The sequence below is a fragment of the Urocampus carinirostris genome, chromosome 7, assembly GCF_059441175.1.
Source record: "Urocampus carinirostris isolate Australia breed hairy pipefish chromosome 7, RoL_Ucar_1.0, whole genome shotgun sequence".
In the NCBI taxonomy this organism is placed as follows: Eukaryota; Metazoa; Chordata; class Actinopteri; order Syngnathiformes; family Syngnathidae; genus Urocampus; species Urocampus carinirostris.
In genome coordinates, this window is record NC_142355.1 from 42,170,394 (window position 1) to 42,192,024 (window position 21,631).

A 21,631-nucleotide genomic window follows, 5' to 3' on the forward strand; every position below is an offset into this window, starting at 1 on the left:
CAAATTTAACTTGATTGGTCTATGTGAAACTTGGTTGAGACCGGATGAGTTTCTACCGTTAAATGAGGCTTCTCCTCAATACTACGTGAGCAGTCATGTAGCAGGCTCTTTGAAGCAGGGTGGCGGTGTCGCTGTAATTTCTGAAAAATTACTCAAACTTACTCCTAGTACCTCTAATAATTATAAGGCGTTTGAGGCTCTTGTTATGCGGTCCTCTATTTTGTCAATTTATGTAGTAACTATTAATCGCGCAACATACTCAGTTTTCTTAGATGAATTCTTTGAACTGTTGTCTGACCTAGTAACCTATGCAGACAGAATAATAATAATGGGGGACTTTAACATTCATATGAACTCCCCTCTCAGTTAACTTACTGTTGCGTTTCGGTCTCTAATTGATACATTTGGTTTTAATCAACTGGTTGATTTGCCAACTCATAAAGATGGAAACACGCTAGACTTGGTTCTGACTCGAGGAGTTTCAACCTCAAACATGACGGTTTTACCGTGTACTACCGTTATTTCTGATCATAATTTAGTTACATTTGAGGTGCTAGCTAAATGTAGTACTAAAAAAGCTGAAGGATTTAGAGGACGCAATATAAGCACTGGCACAGTTTCTGAGCTATCTGATCTTCTTCTTCAGGAGCAGTTGCGTCCTTTCCTTTATACAAAGGCTCTATCGACTCACTCATGAATGAGATTAATGCTACCCTGGCTAGTCTCCTGGATTCAGTAGCGCCCATACGGCTTAAATCACGACCTAAAAAACGCACGCCTTGGTTTACTGATGAAACTAGATCCCTAAACAAGAATGCAGGAAATCTGGAAGAAAATGACGCCCTACCAAGCTTGAGGTTTTCCATCAAAACTGGTGTGACAGTTTGTTAAAGTATAAAGCAGCCCTTGCCTCTGCAAAATCAGCCTGCCTTTCGTGGTGATTGCGGCACCAAAGAACAACCCCAAAATCCTTTTCGACACTGTAGCATCGCTTACAAGGCAACAGATTATCCCAGATAGTTCTACCCATTCAGCCCATGACTTTATGGTCTTCTTCAATAAGAAAATTCAATGCATACAGGAAGAAATTTCTAAAGACAGTGTTAATACATCACATATTAAAGGGATGAAATCTATAGATGCACGACATGGTGGCTGTCCAGGGAATTTGTCTCGATTTAGTGATCTGTCACTCGATAACCTTAAACAGGTGGTGAATGCGGCCAAATCGACGACTTGCCTGTTCGACCTGCTTCCGGGTTCGCTTATTGAAGGTCTTTTTGGGGTCCTTGGACCTTCAGTTCTAAATATTATAAACATATCACTCTCCTCAGGTGTAGTCTGCTGTTATTAAACCTACACTGAAACGACCCGACCTTGATCCAGAATGCTTATGTAATTATAGACCTGTGTCAAACCTACCATTTCTTTCTAAAGTACTTGAAAAAGTAGTGGCACAGCAGATGAATGATTTTATATCCAAGAACAATCTTTTTGAATTAATGCAATCGGGTTTCAGGGCTAACCACTCTACTGAGACAGCTCTGATTAAGGTAACCAATGATCTTCTACTGGCAATGGACTCACTTTTGCTGCTGCTGGACCTTAGTGCTGCTTTTGACACAGTGGGTCGTAATATCTTATTAGAACGGTTGGAAAAATGGATTGGTTTCTCAGGAACTGTCCTCTCATGGTTCAGATCCTACCTCTCAGATAGGACCCACTGTGTTAAATATGGCGAAATGACATCTGAGCCCTTTAGTGTTACCAGTGGTGTTCATCAGGGTTCAGTACTTGGCCCCCTTCTTTTCAGCATTTACATGCTTCCATTAGGTGATATTATTCACAAGTAAAATATCAGTTTCCACTGCTACGCAGATTACACTCAACTATATCTTCCGTTGGAGGAATCTGCCACACCCTTAATTGTGGAAATTTGGAGGCCTGCCTCACTGAGATAAAAGAGTGGATGTCATTTAATTTCTTCCGTCTTAACCCTGAAAAGACCGAAATCTTAGTTATTGGTCCAGCTAAATGCCGTGACTTATTCTCAAAAACTGCTGTTAACATTGACAAATGTCACATCACACAGAGTGACTCACTTAAAAATGTAGGTGTCATATTTGACCCCGATCTGTCCTTTCAAACACACGTGAAGAAAATTACTAGAACCCCTTCCTTCCATCTTCGCAACATTCCTAAAATTCGTCCAATGCTGTGTCAGTCGGATGCGTAGATTATAATTCACGCGTCTCGATTACTGTAATGCACTACTCTCTGGTCTCCCGAAGTCCAGAATCAAGAGTCTTCAGCTGATACAAAATGCTGCAGCAAGGCTTTTAACTGGGACAAGAAAGTCCGATCACATTACGCCGATTTTAGCTAACCTACATTGGCTCCCTGTTAGCCTAAGATGTGATTTCAAGGTTCTCTTGGTATTATACAAAATCATACATGGACTTGCTTCCTCATATCTTTAAGATTTGATTTCCCACTATGCTCCGGTCCGAAGCCTTTGTTCTGAAAGCGCTGGTCTACTGGTGATCCCAAGAGCCAAGAAGTGTTCCGCAGGTTCGAGAGCGTTCTCCATCCAGGCACCGGTGCTGTAGAATGCTCTTCCCCCTGAGATCCGATCTGCAACCTCAGTGGAAATGTTTAAATATAAACTTAAAACACACTTCTACTCTATAGCATATGAATAACCTATATTTTTTGTTGACAATATCTCTTTACTATTTGTAATTGCAACATCCATTGCAGCCTGGTCATCCTGAAAGGGGGATTACCACATGTGCGGTCCCTTCTCAAGGTTTCTTCATTTTCCCCATGTTGAGGTTTTTGAGTTTTTCCTTGCCCTCATGTTGGTTTCAGATCAGGGGATGGTGTAATAATAATCTGAAATAATCTCTGTGCAATAACCTGTGCAGCCCTTTGAGACTCTTTGTGATTAAGGGCTATACAAATAAAAATGACATGACTTGACTATTGTCGTGGGATTTATCCTTCAAAGCACCAACCCTCTATGTAGATAGCACAGCCCCCTGCCACTTGCTAAGGGAAAGGGAAAAATAGGAAGCGCAGCACGGCGTGGACTTCTTTTAACTACAGAAACGTACAATGCCAGGGGTAATTTGTGTGGTAAAGTAGTATGCTGTGGCGACACCACAAATTTAAATAAGCACACGGGGGAAAAAAGCTCATCCTGTAGAGAGCAACAAGCTTCAGTCAAAACTGCAAGCATGTAACTATTTCTGAACAAAAACCTGGAAATCTGTTGGCAATTGAGCCAAGGAGACACAAATAATACAATATTTGCATTACTCCCTATTTTTAAAATACAGTAATCCCTTGCTACTTTGTGCTTTGGTTATCACTGGCCGATTTTAAATCAAAGTTTACTGTCACTGATTTCAACATATTGTGCATTGTGTTATACACAAGAGAGCACACAGCAATGGCTATCACAGGGACAGGTTGGATGTGTCTATGCTGGGTGGGCGTGGCTGTCTGTGAGACTGTGATAGGCTGGTTTATGCTGTCAGTCGGGCACACCAGGCAATGTGGCCACCTAAAAAAAACTGAGAAGCATGGCGACAGCTGACTTTTAAATCAAATTCTGAGGAAATACTGAGGAGCTCAAAGAAATGGTTTTCATCACTGGGTGCTCCGTATATTGTTGACAGGTCCAGGAAGGGACTGAGGTGGCGTTAGAAATAAAAACAATATCAGAGCGGCAAATCCAGCCTTCTGCGGCTTTGCTAGGCTACGTGAAAATGCTCACAAGTCAAGCTTGTATCTCACCAATGCCAGATCCATTCCGCATGAAACGCATGACCTGGAGCTACAACTCTTGGGGAAACCACTACATTTTGGACGATTATATTTTAATGATTCCGGAAGGCTGCTTCCACGCACAAGTTGAAGATACCCAATGCCAGCGTGCAGCTAGCCAGCTGCTCTCTAAATCATTTTTCTTACAATAAAAAGGAGAAACACTCCAATTTGACAATGACAAGACAGATCAGTTGCTTAACCGCATTCCTGATTTGTGTTTGTTTATTTTTTAATCCATCTATCTACTTACCCTGGTAATATCCCTCGAGAGGGGTGACCGACAGCAAGACAAACATGTACATGGAACAAAGAAATGTAAAAATAGGAAAAAGTAGCAAAAAACGCCCCTCCAGATGAAACGGGACACAAAAAAAGCGGCCATGTCACTCGGGTCACGGTGACACAACACACTGTTCTGTTCGACAGCAGCGCCCGACAGCTTTCACTGGTTTACGCCTGCCGCATCATACAGGTGCCCTGCCCATCCCTTAGAATGCGTCAAAACATCCCACTACTTAAATCTATTGTTGTTAATTTATTACAGTTGAATACTTTCAGTCAGAAAGGATGTCATCTTGAGGTAAAATGTACCCTTGGGAGCTTTTATGAAGGGACATCGCTACTTAGAGAATTCTTATTTTTTTATTAACCGGGATAACCGAGGTTATACTTTAATGTCCAATGGTGAGTATTTTAGTTCTCTGGTTGACATTGTTATACAGTATTTGTATTTTAATTACATTGCTAGTTTTTTGGTTTGCATCTCGTACCTTTTGTTATGAAACAGTTATAATAGAAATACTTAATTTTTATACTGCAAAAGTTTGCAATGCAGTAACAAAAAAATGAAACATTTCTGGTGCCTGAAAACGTAATGCTGTGTTTATGGTAACAATAAACTAACTCAAAGGGAGAAAGTTTCATTGCTCAATGACAATGATATTCCCAAGCAAAATGAATCGCTGTCAGATCTGTATCGATCGATACTGCCATGTTTTTACTCGGATCGGATGGATACCAAAATCCCCAGTATCGCCCACACAGAGTATAATGCAGATTTCATGCTGTGGGATGTCAGTTAAACGGGGAAACATCAAACAATGTTTATGTTTCCAGGACCAAAGAAGGGGGCAAGATGAGGTTTTTCGCCAGTTAACTCACCAGATATCAGCCAATATTATTAGTTACTGGCAGTTAAACTTGCAGCCTTTATTCAAATCTATAAATGGATTAGCTGCTAAATGAATGGCTTTATCTGCTTTTGTTGAATAAGTTTCACTTAAAAAGAAGCCGAATTATCTGAGTCTAACTTATGCTGAGCCTAAAAAATGTGCTGTCATTTGCATATTTACTTTAAAATTATTTGTCGTTGTTCAACTAGACCACATCATGTCAAACTCATCAACCGCTGGCCAAATGTGGCCTGCGACCCAATAATAGTAAACCAAATGACAAACGCACTCCCAAAGTGGTACACAAAATCAAATACAATACTATTTTTGAATGGTTATATGTTAAATGCATGCATTCCTTTTAACTTTTTCTAGTTACATTTACTCTTAATAAGCCAGAATCTTAAATGTAGGACCTAATAAGAAAACAAAACAATGTGTGTATTATTTTAACAAATGGAGCCTACCTTATCAGAGTGCACTGACAACAGGACAAGTAATATCAGCTCTGTCAGGAGAATTATCACCAGGGCGATTAAAAACTGTTGGAAGACAAGGACAAAAATGAAGTCAGAAGAAGAATTAAAAAATAAAATAAAAATAAAAAGAGGGAAAAAGGTGGGAGTCTGGTTAAGATGTGGGGTGGGTGTCTTGGTTGGATTGATAGTAGGAGGTCTCGTGAAAATGACATTAAATCAATAAAAGTGTTTACTTTTAGTACTGAGTAACAAAAATCTTATGGCCTACGTATGGTATACTGTACATATAGTGGCTTGCGAAACTATTTAGCCCACTTGAACTTTGTGAACTTTTGCCACATTTCAGACTTCAAACATAAAGATATAAACCTGTAATTTCTTGTGAAGCATCAACAATAAGTGGGACACAATCATGAAGTTGAACTCACTTTATTGGATATTTCAAACTTTTTTAACGAATAAAAAACAAAAAAGTGGGTGTGCAAAAGTATTCAGCCCCATTGAGTTAATACTTCGTAACGCCACCTTTCACAGCGATTACAGCTGCAAGTCGCTCTGGGTATGTCTCTATCAGTTTTGCACATCGAGAAACTGATATTTTTGCCCATTCCTCCATGCAAAACAGCCTGAGCTCAGTGGAGTTGGATTGAAGGCGTTTGTGAACAGAGGTTTTCAGCTCTTTCCACAGATTCTCAATTGGATTGAGGTCTGGACTTTGACTTGGCCATTCTAACACCTTGATATGTTTTTTGGTGAACCATTCCATTGTAGCGTTCGCTTTATGTTTTAGATCATTGTCTTTTTTGAAGACAAACCTCCGTCCCAGTCTCAAGTCTTTTGCGGACTCCTTCAGGTTTTCTTCCAGAATGGTCCTGTATTTGGCTCCATCCATCTCCCCATCAATTTTAACTATCTTCCCTGTCCCTGTTGAAGAAAAGCAGGCCCAAACCATGATGCTGCCACCACCATGTTTGACTGTGGGGATTGTGTGTTGAGGGTGATGAGCTGTGCTGCTTTTACGCCAAACATAACATCTTGCATTGTTGCTGAAAAGTTCAATTTTGGTCTCATCTGACAAGAGCACCTTCTTCCACATGTTTGGTGTGTGTCCCAGGTGGTGTGTGGCAAACTTTAACTTACACTTTATATGGATATCTTTAAGAAATGGCTTCCTTCTTGGCACTCTTTCATAAAGGCCAAATTTGAGCAGTATACGGCTGATTGTTGTCCACCTCAGCTGTATACCTCTGCAGTTCATCCAGAGTGATCATGGGCCTCTTGGCTGCATCTCTGATCAGTTTTCTCCTTGTATGAGCTGAAAGTTTAGGGGGACGACCCGATCTTGGTAGATTTGCAGTGGTCTGATACTCCTTTCATTTCAATATTATTGCTTTCACAGTGCTCCTTAGGATGTTTAAAGCTTGGGAAATCTTTTGGTATCGACATCGAGCTTTAAACTTCTCCACAACAATATCTTGAACCTGGCTGGTGTGTTCCTTGTTCTTTATGATGCTCTCTGCGCTTTAAACAGACCTCTGAGACTATAACAGAGTAGGTGCATATATACAGAGACTTGATTACACACAGGTGGATTCCATTTATCATCATTAGTCATTTAGATCAACATTGAATCATTCAGAGATCCTCACTGAACTTCTGGACAGAGTTTGCTGCACTGCAAGTAAAGGGGCTGAATAGATTTGCACACCCACTTTTTCGTTTTTTTAACTGTTAAAAAGTTTAAAATATCCGACAAAGTGTGTTCCACTCGATGATTGTGTCCCACTTATAGTTGCTTGATCACAAGAAATTACAGTTTTATATCTTTATGTTTGAAGTTTGAAATGTGGCAAAAGGTCACATATTTCAATGGGGCCCAATAGTCTCGCAAGCCATATATTTATATATATATATATATATATATATATATATATATATATATATATATATATATATATATATATATATATATATGCTATCATTTCGTTTATTTTTGTGCATCCCTAACCCTGAAAACTGTTAATAAAGCACAAATTATAAAAGGTCATGTGAATGTGTACAAAATATATATATATACTCACGCTCAGAAGCAGGCACTTGCTCTCTTTGATGGCACCCAGGCTTCCGAAAAAAGTTGTTACCATGACAACAGCGCCTATGGTGATGATAATGTTGGCAGCAGACAAAAAGGGGAACGAGGGCAGGAAGGTGGCAAAGCCGCCCTGAGACACAGCGAGCCAGATGCCTACGCTGAGTACCCCGCAGCCACACAACTGCAAGACAAAAGAATACAAGATATTAGATCGCATTTCAAAGTTATGCTCTATAACTTTTTTTCTCACAAAATGTTGCAAAAACATGCCACAGTATTCCAACTAAAAGTTGGAATCAGCAATGCCATTTTCACATTTTTAACCCCAAGTTTAAACTGAGCAGAATATTATCAAAACAACCCGAAACTGCATGGACAGTAATCTTTTGTATTTTTCCGCAGTTTCATTACTTTACGAAGTTTTTAAGTTTGGAATAATATTTCTGTTTATTTAGAATTCATATTTATGTTAGAAGCATTTCTATCAGTTTTTTTCATCTAGATGTATTAAATTTGTATAGTTTTGACATGAGACATTTAATAGAGAGCAGAGTATTATAAGTTATTTTACATTTAAGTTACTTTATTCTGGCCAGCTCGGAGGCCTTGGGGGGTAGAGCGCCCGCCCCACACTGGGACACACTTTTTATTTATATTTACGTTTTGTTTATATTTGATAATTTTCATAGTACGACAGGAGAAATATTTATGGCGAGCAAAGTAATATATGTTATTATGTTGTTATGCTTAGATGTGTTTATTCCGGAATGATATTCCTTTGTGTTTTTAATTCATATTTATGTAAAAAAAATGTTAAGTTTGGTTTATTCAATAAATGTTTATTCTGTTCGGGTTGTGGCAGATATAGGACACAATCGTGTGACGTTCTCACACAAGCCTTTTATTTTATGGGAAATGGGGCGTCATGCACGTTAGGAAGGACAGGAAGCCAGAGACCGACGAGACCGATTCCAATTGCCCGAGTTGATATCGGACAGATTGGGTCAATACTGGACAAAAAGGGCCAGACAAGATAATAAAACGAATCAGGATATCGAAAATAGGAGAAACTAGACGGCAACAAAAACTCAAGAAAATAACAACAGGACAAAAATAGACGGAAACAAAACTGTAACCCGAAATTAAAAAGGACAAAAATGAAGGTGAACTACCGGATTGGAAACAGGAAAACAGGACCGAGTCAGAACCCACGTCTTGTGGGGCTGAAGTTCATTTGACGGGCTGACAAAACAGCAAGAGAGCGCTGAGCTTAATATGGAAAGAAATCCAATCTCTCAACGAGCCGCAGCTGACGTCCCACGGGCAGGGCCAATTGGACACCATGGCAACCATGACACACACGGGCGGGGCCAATTGGGCGCCATGGCAACCATGAAAGACCCCCCCCCCCCCCCCCCCCCCAAAAAAAAAGGGCTCCAGAACTCACAAAAAAACAAAATACAATGTTCGTCAGGCCGATGGGCGATGAAACGTCAGGGGCAATCACTGCTTTGTATAGTGTTAAGGCAGACCGAACCGCCCTTAACTATTGTTATTGCATCGAACCATTGCCTTGTTGATAAAGTCAAACAGCAGTGCTTGTTGCTACTGAAAAAAAGCTAGAAAACAACTTCCCTAGTCTTACCCGAAGCATCCTGTTGTGATACTACCTAATGTTTAGATTCTTATAGACTTAGCAATATAATATGAAATACCATTTAAACTGCACTTGACTTATCACCTTGAATAAAACCTATACAGTTGGAGCAAAATAAAAAACCTGTTTGGCACTCTGTACTTTCTTAATTAAAAAATCAGTCATGACTCAAGAAAAAAGGCCTTTTCCTTATTTAGCACCACTGATAAATCTAATTACATCTGAAAGTCCTCAGGAAGCCAGATTAGATATATAATGGGGGTCTGTGGACACAGAAGATGAATGGGTTACAGGGGCCACAGAGCTGGTGTGGATTTACGGCCTAGCGAGGAGAGCACAAGTAGCTTTAAGAGTCCAGGTGGGCAGGGATACCGTGCCATCACTTCATTGTGTTTAATACCCAGCGAAGGGATCTTGTCCAACTGTGTCACCCTCTTAAGTGGCTGCGGAACTGGCCTGTCTGCACTGTCTCTGTCTAATCTTCCCTTCCTCAAATACTACTACTACAACAAAAGTACTTCATGTAATCTTACCATTGACTACGACACAATGTCAACAGAGAGCACTGTGCCCACACAATAAAGGATCTTTTCAGCATAATCTGTGATGTCGTACATTATTTGACCTTAACGTGTTGGTTACAGATTCACCTTGAGCCATTGTTCTAAGCTCTTTATCTTCTTTCACTTGTTAGCATGGATGTTTTGATTTTCCATTTGCAGCAAAGGATTGATGACTCCGCCACAAAACAATACTGCAGTAAACATCAATCAGGGGACACAGCTCTGCAAACAACGGGACCACAATTTCTAAAATTCCTTCTGAAAGTTGTTTTGTAAATAAAAATTGTGTAATTATAAATCTTATTTACCCAACAAAGTGCGTAATCCATTTTAAGGTAAGGTCAAGTTGGACAAAGTCTTTATTTGTATAAATTAGGGAAAATAAAATAAATTACATACAAACCTGTAAGGAATGCAGGTAAGTTTCACAATTATTTTAGAACAAAAGTAGAACAAATTAAAATACAGAATAAATTGTTTATCAACTTATGTGGCGGCTGGCAGACTATATTTAATAGTTCAGAAGGAGTAATTAACAGACACGCGTAAAGTTTTAAAAAACAAAAACAAAAATTGACAAAAAAATGTAAAAGAATTACAGTTATTCCTAACTGTATTGCAATTTACTTTTCGCGGTTTTGAGACTTAGGGGATTTTCATCTTGTATTGTGCTCTGCCTTCTGATTGGCTAAACAGTCACCCTGCACCTTTTCTGCCCGTGTCTGAGTCAATAACGTTGCAGTCGTTGTACACGAAAGTAAAACAGCATGAGTAAATCCTTTGAAATTTCTAGTTTCTCTAAAAGCCATTATGTCAAAAATATGCTTTGGACTCACAAAAACACCAAAAGGCAGTGGAATGTGCTTTCTCTCGCCCACAAAATTGGACTCCTCCACAACTTAAAGGGAATTAAATGCATTTTACGCCACATTCGATTTTTCCCATTATGTTCACAGGATGGTGACAAAATATCTTTTGAAGTAAAGTGGATTGTTTTGAAACCTTCAGAACTGATTTTTAATATGGCTTGCCAAACAAAACTGAAAAAAATATAATGACAACATATCATCACAATAATAACATAAATGCACAATTTACTTTTTGGGCTAAATTGAGATTTTTGCCTAAATCAAGTTCCTATAGAAAGCTTTTATCTGGATAAGTCCCCAAGTCCGTCAACTGATCATATTTTAGATAACTAATACATAGTAAATAATAATTATAAATTTGTAATTTTTTTAGTAACAAAATAACTTTCCCCGCGACCCTACTGAGGATAAGCGGTGCAGCTAATGAGATGAGATGACATGAAAATAACTTTCATAAGGGACATTACTTTTATTTTTGTTTGTAATGTTATTTCCATGCCACATTTTTGTCATCCACATGATGCCAACACCATATCATCTGAATTTAAGTGGATTGTGACCTTAATCGATAGTGTAATACAATAATAATAATCTTGAACCAAGCATCTATCTAATTAAACACACACACTTAAAAAATGCAAACTATTGGATGAAAAGCTCTGACAAAGCCTGAAAATGGGTTAATTACTTCCAATAAAAATTACTATTGCTGCATTTTGGTCATTATAAGAACCCCTTTCATCATTGGTTGAAATGCCACAATTGTGTTCTCACCATTAACATGTTAACCACAAAAGGGCAGTGAAAGACCACTCTATATTTTTTCACATGCAGTTACCGTACAGTATCGTTTAATTGTCACCATTCATTTTCAATTGTATCCACGATATTTTCCAGTATATAAAGTGCAACAGAATATAGGGCGCATTTTCACATTTCTGGCAATTTTTTTTGTTTTTTAAGGTACTTCTTGTACTTTGAAGAATAGTCAAGTCAAGTCAAGTCATGTTTATTTGTATAGCCCTTAATCACAAATAGTCTCAAAGGGCTGCACAGACCACAGATTATTGCAAACCACAGACTATTATTACACCCCTGATCTAAAACCTACATGAGGGCAAGGAAAAACTCAAAAACCTCAACATGAGGAAAATGAAGAAACCTTGAGAAGGGACCGCACATGAGGTAACCCCCCTTCCAAGGATGACTAGGCTGCAATGGATGTTGCAATAACAAATAATACACAGCTACTGTCAACATAAAATATAGGTTATTCATATGCTATTGAATAGAAGTGTGTTTTAAGCCTAGATCTAAACAGTTCCACTGTACCTTTAGCTGACAGATTATTATTTATGAGACTTACACAGTGTTCATTTTACCTCTGAAAAGTGATGGGTCCGGGGGACTCGCATGCTCACAAATCTATGGGTCCCAACAGAGATCTATGGGTCCCCAAAATTTAGTGTTATCAAGGTTGAAATTGTAAATCTGCGACCAATATATAATATAAATCTTTATATTCATTCAGTTTTAATCATCACAGTTTATTGGTAATACAAATCAGTTATCACTTCAAGACTTTTCAGTTCACAACAATATTTTACATTGTCCAAAATAATATTGCTGAAATAATTATATTAATCTATATTTTTTCAGTTCACAAAAATATGGTACATTATACAAAATAATATTGCTGAAATATTAGTCTATATATATTCATGCACTTTTAATCATCACAGTTAATTGGTAATACAAAGCAGTTATCACTTCATTATTTTTCAGTTCATATGTCTTTGTAGTTTGCTGTCCCGCCACAGTTGTAATGCCTTCGCAAGGTCCAATCCATTATCATCTTCCTCATAGCGTCACCAGGAATATAACTTAGTCCATTTTGGCAGAAAAGTCCTTTTCCTGCTAGGATTATTCTTTTGTTTTTTTTCTTTCGTCGAATCGTTCACTTCAACACATGTGTTTTCCTTGCCTCCGCAATCTTCTGAAGAATTTCTCCACCGTTCTTTTCATGCCGAAATTATTGTCGTTGTTGTCAGTTTCTGCATTATGTTTCGACTTATGACTGACACTGAAGAAATTACCAATTTTGTGTTGATTTTCACCTAATACTAACTGATTTTTTTGGAGGCATACTAATACCTGTCAACCTCCCTGGCTCCATGCTCTTACAAACTGTCGTATTTTCCCTTACAAAATACAAAAAAAAAATCGTTTTTTTTTCAAATTGGTTTATTTATGTAGTTTAACATGTTATATTGTACATGTGTTTCCTTATATCATATATATTGTTAATGAACATTTTGTTGTGAGACACTGAGTTGCTCAACATGAATGAGGTTTGTTATAAAAAAAGTTAAAAAATTAAGTAGCTTGGACAATCACTGTAGAAGGAAAAAATACATGCAAATATAATTAAGTAGAATAATACATTTTCTTATTCAAATTATTAATTCATTTTCTGCATTAAATTATTGTTGATAATATACTGATTAAAGTGATAAACACAAACCTGTCCTTTTTCATTTTCTCATTTTATACTTCTTTACACAACATAATCATTCGTAATATAAAGCATCAAAGCAAGTGAGCCGTTTGAGAGCCGGCTCTCTTTAATGAGTTGAGCCGAGAAAGCTGGTTCTCTAGAAAGAGACTTCCTTTCACTACACAACTCGAACTCGTTTGACTTGATTGATTTGCCATTTTGTGATAGTCGGTGTATGCCGGATGGTACCCATGATTGACAAATTTGCGTTTTTCTGTACAGATTTTCTTGTACGTCCTACACATCTCAAAATGCATAATAAACGTACTTTGTACGGCAAAAACATACAGGTTGACAGGTATGCATACTTAACCTTCACTCAACGACAACCACCACAACAATGACGTAATTTCGAAACAACGAGATCTCGTTTGCCGAAATCGGCGTGCAGATGAAAACTCTAACCGCGAGACCAAAACAACAATGGTGGATCTGCCTGATGAAAAGTTTGGAGTGCGGTAAATCTTTGTTAAAAAAAAGGAATCGGTAAAAATGACAATTTCATGTCAAAAAAGTTGCGTCCCGGGGACGCACGTTGATTTGACACTATGCGTCCCCAGCAAAAATAATGTGTCTAGGACGCAGGGATGCAGGCAAACGAGAACACTGCTTACACAGCTTTTTGATTACTTTTCAAGCGTAGTCTGTGTCCCTAGTAGTCTACGGGATAGGATGTCACTTTCGCTCTTGCATTCCGAGTTTGATTCCCGATGCATCCGATTTTTGCAATTGTGATCAGCTTATTTATTTTTTTAACTCTAGTCCTGACTCTGGTTTTAATTTTTGCGCCTTATAGTTCAGGCAGCCTTAAATATGAAAAAAAATATCCCAAAAGATTAATTTTGGGGGTGTGCCGTTTAATCCGGTGCACATTATAGTAGAATAGAGTGCCTTTATTGTCATGACACAGAGTGTCATGAAATCCAAAGCTGCCCCATACAGTGCACATATACACAGAAGATTTAAAGTGACATTGTATTTCAAAGTAACAACAAATTTAAAAAGTAACATTGAATTTAAAAGTAGTGCAATTGGTGTGGTAAATCCAGTAATCTGTGGGAGAAACAGTGAGGCAATGAATGGTTTCGATACAGTAAATGGAGGGAGAGAACCAGAGGGCAAGAGCTGTAACTGGCTCTAAACTGATAAATGGAATCCTGCTGTTTAAAGGCCTTGTAACAAGCTTGAGGAGACTGCAATAAACTGTGTGTGGTAACTATGAAGTATATGCCCAATGGAGGGAAGTATGAGGTCAAGGGCCTTAACTTTTTAAATGGAAGAGGGGGGGTTAAGGTAAAACTGAAGAAGTAGAAGAAAGATTGGGCTAAGCGGAAAAAAAAAAAAAGGTGGGGGGGGTGGGGGGGTGAATAATCAGCTGTGGTGGTAAGGGACTAAGTGCCACAAGCCCTCCCAACATAAAACCCTGCTTTTATCCAGCCTTGTGTGTCTATTTGAAACTCCGAGGCCATTGACCTTTTCTCACTTGATCGGGCACTCAGGGAGTCCGGAACGTCGAAAGGAGTGACGGCTTTTGCCAAATTACTGTTGTAGTCTAAGGCAGTCACCGGAAGTGATGAGCACTGCTGAGAATGAATTTTTCGTGTATGTCGAGTGCCAACAGTCTTTCGTGCAATGTACGCAAACATAGTAGAGCTCTCGACAAGTCTGTGAAATGAATGATTAAATGGAAATCACATGCACTTGTATTCATTGATTAGAAAAATTTTCCGCCATAAGCAGTGTAAAATGTTAAACAGTGAACAAAACTAAATGCCACCCCTGAAGGGGATTCTTTCCCCCAGCAATTGTTTTTGGATTATAGAGTGTTTCATGACTCTGTAGGATATTACTGTATTTTTCTGCACTATAAGACGCACCCCAAAAATATTTATATATGTATATATATATATATATATATATATATATATATATATATATATATATATATATATATATATATATATATATATATATATATATATATATATATATATATATATATATATATATACAGTATATATATATATATATATATATATATATATATATATATATATATACAGTATATATATATATATATATATATATATATATATATATATATATATATATATATATACTATATATATATATATATATATATATATATATATACAGTATATATATATATATATATATATATATATATATATATATATATATATATATATATATATATATATATCAATCATAAAAAAATGACTGTACGTCGGGTTGCACAAAAACTGTATTTGTGCATTGATAAATCAATCACTATTGCACAATTGCACATGATTGCATAATATTGGATGGAACAGGAATCAAACCCAGGTCACGGCATGGAGCTTGCCAGATGCTATTCACTAGACCACTTGCTATACAGACGACACATAGAAAGGAGTAAGAAAAACACCGTTATTCTGTAATGCGCATAAAACAAAATGAACAAGCGGGTTGTAAAACAGACAGTGTCACCCAAGTATTCTTGTCAGTTTAGCCCCACCGAGCTCAATCCCCGTATGTCAGCCTCCATTTTGTGTTTACAATGGCCCTCAGCCATGCCGTGTCCTCATTTTACACCGTCTTCTTCCTGCTAAGTCAATCTGCGTCATCCCTATTGTGTTTGAGAGGGACCAGATCTAATTTAATTCTGATTTAGTGCATTTTATTGCCTCTTTACCAATAAATACTCATTCGATGCCAGACGTTTCTCTCAAATGGGAAGAGCAATTTTCGCTTCAACTTTCATTCGAAAAAAAAATAATGTTTCTAGTTTTTACCATTGTTAAGTAAACAACAGTTGATCATTGAAAATACTTTCCAAGAAAACTTTTGAGACAAACAGCTTTTTGTGAAAGATGCATTTCAGGCAGAATTTTCACTTTGGTGTTTTTTTGCATTTGTGATAGTAATATATAAACAATGCTTTACATAAACACAAGGGCACTTTGCTGACAAAATAATGATTTATTGTAAGAACAATGTACTTAATCATGAACAATGCATGAACTTTGCAAGAAACTTTTTGCGTCCAATGTTTACGTTGATTTCGGTCACCATGGCGATCGCGTTCCTGCAGACGTGCACAAAATAACATCCATCCTCTGGTCATCTTTTTTAGAAAGAAACAAGCTCTGCAGAAGGTCTGTACTTAATCATATCTTTACTACTCCCACCACTCTGCTTCATTATGCCCGCTCCCCACATGGGTGATATGCATACTCTCAATCGCTGGATAAAGGAAGAAACACTACGACGTTAGGCCTCCTATATATGTTGACAAAGATCTAATAAAAAACATTCCTTCCATCTAAGGGTGATTTATCATACTCATATTCCCAGAGGCTTAATATTTACCTTTGAGCTGCACCAAAAGTTTTCCCAAATAAAAACCAGTATTTTTATGCTTTGGGACTCAGGGACAATGCTTCTGAAAACCTTTTTATACATTATACATTATGGCATTCAATAAGTTAAAGACCCCGGTATGGTTTAAAATTGTATGGTTTTTGTCTTTATTACCAGTATATCAACTCTTTTACATACAAATGTAAATAAATATCATTTTTTAGGGTCGCGTATATGCCATGTAGTCTTAAATACAAGTATATACGGTAGTCTTGATAATAAATATTAAAAGTTAAAGAGAATGTATACCTTATAGTTGTATAAGATATTTGAAGCATTGAAATAAGAATCTCCTTGATTAAGTTCTGTAATTATCATTGATGGTCATCTTCACTGTCACAACCACACTCTTCCTTTTTGTTTCTTGCATCAATTAATTTTGTTCGGGGTCATAACAACGTGGTAGTTGGCTACCTGAGTTGTAGACAGGTAAAGACAATATAATTTTCTCTGACGGGGAAATGAGTGTTAATTAAATACTTCCAAATATTTCTATCTACCATTTTCTATGAGAACACATGACGTAATAAGGGTTGGTTGTATGGCGATGTTAGATCAATCCGACATTCATTGACAGTCCTTATCTCAAAATGACCCGCAGGCAATTCCATGTGAGGAATTCATACCTGTCAACCTGTACGTATTTGCCATAAAAAGTATGTTTTTTTATGCATTTTAAGACGTGTACGACGTACAAAGAAATCTTTATGGAAAAATGCTAATTTGTCAATGATGGGTACAATCTGGTATACACCGACTATCACGAAACGGCAAATCAATCAAGTTAAAGGAGTTCGCCGCGGGAGCCTCTATCTCAGTACCGTTTTTTTTTGTTGCAAACGAAGCGAGCGGTTTGATGCTACTGTGCGCATGCATCTGCCGCCTGGGGATTTCCCATCATGCATCATTCCGAAAAAAAAAACAAAAAACAGAAAACCATGGTTTACGATTATTTTGTATTTTGCACGGGAAAATATGACAGTTTGTACGGGCATTGAGCCGTGCAGGTTGACAGGTATGGGAATTGCCAAGGAACTGAAGATCTCCCTCAACGGTGTGTACTACTCCCTTCAGAGAACAGCACAGAGTAGAAAGAAAACTGCACAACCAAGCAAGAAGATGGGTATGTTAGACACTCTGGTTTGAGAAATAGGAGCTCTTAAGGGCCTGGTCACACAGCCATTTGCATCTGTATCGCGGGTAAAAATTTGCGATTTTTTTTTTTTGCCCGTGGTTGCCCGAGGTGGAAAATGCGCAAAATTGGCCAACCCGCTGTTCATCCGTGGTATGCCCGCGAAACAGACGCCGGTGGCTGTTCCGCTTCCTCATCGCGTCAGTTCCATGTCCTTTCCGCGTGTGGACCACGGGTATAAAAGCTGCCGAGCCGGGCTGTAGAAATCATAACCGCTCAAGACACAGTCCCGTGAAGATCAAGATTTCAAGCTATTCAGATTCAGATTTACTTTTTTGTAATTCGTATACACGTGTATACAGAACGAAATGTTGATACATCTGACCCGCACAGTTACTTTGAACGTCAGCCGGGATAGATAAGATTAACCATGTCTTCGTCAGAATTTTAGCGCAGCAGTTCGTCATCTCGCGGTTCAATGCCACTTCCAGTTGCTAAATGGTCCAGTTTATTGTCCAGAGAGCGAACGTTGGAGAATAGATGGGAGAGGCGTTTAGCCTTTAGCCTAGCTGTTAGCCCGGCCCGACAACCTCGCTTCCTCGTCCGGCGGTCACGCCGCTGTCTTGCCACTCTGCTTCGCTGCTTTGTAGGCCGCTGGGTCTTGTTGACATAGCAGTCCGTGGCTAATAAACACTCCCGAGTGGTCGTAGCACCGAGAGCTTGATGTCTGGATGATCGCATATCCAGCAAAAAAAACTGCGATCGTATCTTAATCTGCAGTTCAAGCCGACTTTGTGCGCCGTCAAAACTGAGTCGAAGACTGTGTCTTATGGCCGACGTGCAAAAATGGTACCGAAGAAGAAGCCAATATGTTATTATTGTAATAGTTTTTCATTTTTATTTTATTATCTTGTTATGAAATGAAAAGTAATAAAAATGGATTAAGACGAGGTCACTACGGGTGACGGGGATCCATGTACACCCCTTGACGTCTCGAGCACAACTGACGTTTGCTCGGCAGATCGCGCTGAATATACGCGGAGAAAGGCGTTTGACCGCCACACGCGTTACACACCCTAATTCACGTGATAACGCCGTGATACAGGCGCAGAAAAAACGTGCTATGACCGTGCTCCACCCGCTAAAATTCCGCGTCCTACCCGCGTGTAACCACGCCCTGGCCGCGGCCGTAGCACGTCGTTCCGCGTCTGTACCGCGTCATATCCGCGTGTGTACCACGTGTGCCGCCCGCGGTTACCCGTGGTCTAAAGTTTTAAGCAGCGCAAAACTTTTTCGCGCGGCCAACCGCGTGTGAATTTCTTGCCGCGTGTAAAGCACGGCTGTATCTCGTCTGTATCGCGATCTCAAAGCGTCCAACTGTCAGGCAGGACGGAAAGAAAACTGAGATCACTTGCACTCGTTTCTTGGTTTTTATTGGAAAGAAGGAATGACAAGACGTGAATCTTCGATTCATTATTTTAATTCCTTCCTATCCAGTCTTCCTAAAAAAGATATCGCAAGTCGGCAGCTTTTGCAAAATTCAGCAGCACGTGGAGGGTGTAACCACAACACACCAATTTTTAAATCATTGCATTTGCTCTCCTTGTGGCTTAGGATAGGTTTTTGAAGTGATTTTACTATTTCTTAAATGTCCTAAAGGTCTTGGGGTGTTTAATATGTGAGACCTGCTTTTAGCCCTCAGGGACATTGAGGTCATTGGGCAGTGGTTTGTTAACTGTTCGGTGATTGAGGAAAAAACGCTAAGGTAAGGCAGCATTGAGCCACTTTGGGTCATGAGAAAATGATGAACAAAAAACACAGTTCGGACTGAACCCACGGCTGGCAATAAGGTTCTCACTCCTAACCAATTTTGACTGAAACACCACGGAACCTCTGAAAAACCTGCACATATATAGAATAAAACGTGTATAACAAAAATAAAAATAGGATTAGCCTCTACTGAATATTGGCATTTAAAAACACAATATACTAAACTGTGAGGGACTGATTCAGATTCTTCTGTTAGTGCTAGATAGTGCACACTGTTTGGAGCAATTAGAATAAATAAAATGAGTCCAAATGAGTTTTATTTTCATGCTTTGACAGATTTTTTTAATTTCTTTTTCGTCCTCTGTACTGCAATCTCTCTTAAACTGTTCTTAATGTTCTGCTACGGCAGGCAGATCTCCATCCCACCCCCTCCCTCCTAGGCTCAACAAACCAAAACACTCATATTAACCAATACACCAATCAATGCATTAAAATTGCATGAAAGGACAAAAAAAATCAAGTTTGAGACCCTGGTCTGCACACCAGTTTTTTTATATGTATGGGAACCGCTGCACGCTTCTTAATGTGGGTCGGGTGTCGGTGAAGAGAGGTATGTGTGTGGCTCCTCCAATCTATCTGCTCGCTGGCGCCCTGTGGAGGACGGTCGCATGCTGGATCAGAACACTTGGGTCTTGCCAAAGGTACAATTTGCCAGACAACCATTGATGTGTTTTACAGAAGGCTCAAGACACACTTCTTGGTGTGTTTGATTGTAATACATTATACTTTCCGTTTCACTCTTTTATGTTTCAGTTATCTAGGGGTTTTAGTCTTCAGCATTACATTTAAGATGTTTAAACACACTCTGTTGCCGTCAGCTGCCACCACTGTGGTTGTACCTTTCCTCATGTGGTTGCTCTTTGCCTTGTAAAGATTTATTTATTGATATTAGTTGTTTGTTTTATTATACTATTTTTTTCTATTTCTGTTTTCTTTTATTTCATTCATAGTATAGTGGTACATGTGAGAGTGATATTATATGTAGGAGCAAATATGATTTACATCTGAAACCGCTGCTGCAGTCTTCATCTAGCTTAGAAGCACGCAAATTAAGACTTTTCTGAAAGCATATTGATCCTTCATCTTTGTTTCTCGGCTAGTACTTCCTCCACAAGTAATCGCTGTACTTTCTCCACAAGTAAACGCTTTATTGAAAAGAAGCATTCCACCAAAAAAGAAACAGGGAGTATGGTAATACTATTCAGGCCAGCCATAATAATTACCAAAGATAGAGGAATTTCCAATTCTTAGATGCATATACTGGACTGTCTCAGAAAATTAGAATATTGTGATAAAGTTCTTTATTTTCTGTAATGCAATTAAAAAAACAAAAATGTCATACATTCTGGATTCATTACACATCAACTGAACTATTTCAAGCCTTATATTATTTGAATATTGCTGAATTTGGCTTACAGCTTAAGAAAACTCAAAAATCCCATCTCAAAATATTAGAATATCATGAAAAAGTATACAAGTAGGCTATTCAACTAATCACCTGAATCATCTAATTAACTCGAAACACCTTGCGAGGGTTTCCTGAGCCTTAAAAACACTCAGCTTGGTTCAGTAAACTAAATCACAAGTATGGGGAAGACTGCTGATCTGTCTGCTGTCCAGAGGACCATCATTGATACCCTCCATCAGGAGGGTAAGACACAAAAAGAAATTTCTCAAAGAGCAGGCTGTTCACAGAGTGCAGTTTCAAAGCATATCCACAAAAAGTCTGTTGGAAGGGAAAAATGGGGCCGGAAACGCTGCACAACCAAGAGAGATGACCGCAGCCTTAACAAAATTGTGAAGAAGAGCCGCTTCCAGAATTTGGGGGAGCTTCAAAGACAGTGGGCTGAAGCTGGAGTCCAAGAATCAAAAGCCACAGTTCACAGACGTGTCCGGGAAATGGGCTACAATAGCCGTATTCCCATGGTCAAGCCACTTCTGAACTCAAGACAACGGAAGAAGCGTCTGACTTGGGCTATGGAGAAGAAGCACTGGACAGTTGCAGAGTGGTCCAAAGTCC

At 38.6% G+C, this 21,631-nt stretch overlaps 1 protein-coding gene across 2 annotated transcripts in view; it reads right to left on the reverse strand.

The window, feature by feature from the left end:
- The window catches only part of LOC148363353 (tetraspanin-9-like), a 407,202-nt gene that overhangs the window by 27,212 nt on the left and 358,359 nt on the right, over positions 1-21,631 (reverse strand). For both annotated transcript variants that reach the window (XM_088341017.1, XM_088341016.1), the window contains 2 exons: positions 7,567-7,758; positions 5,474-5,548 (listed from right to left, as the gene is read on the reverse strand). In XM_088341017.1, coding sequence (XP_088197143.1) covers positions 5,474-5,548; positions 7,567-7,758 — 267 coding nt within the window. The remainder of the gene's footprint in view (positions 1-5,473; positions 5,549-7,566; positions 7,759-21,631) is intronic.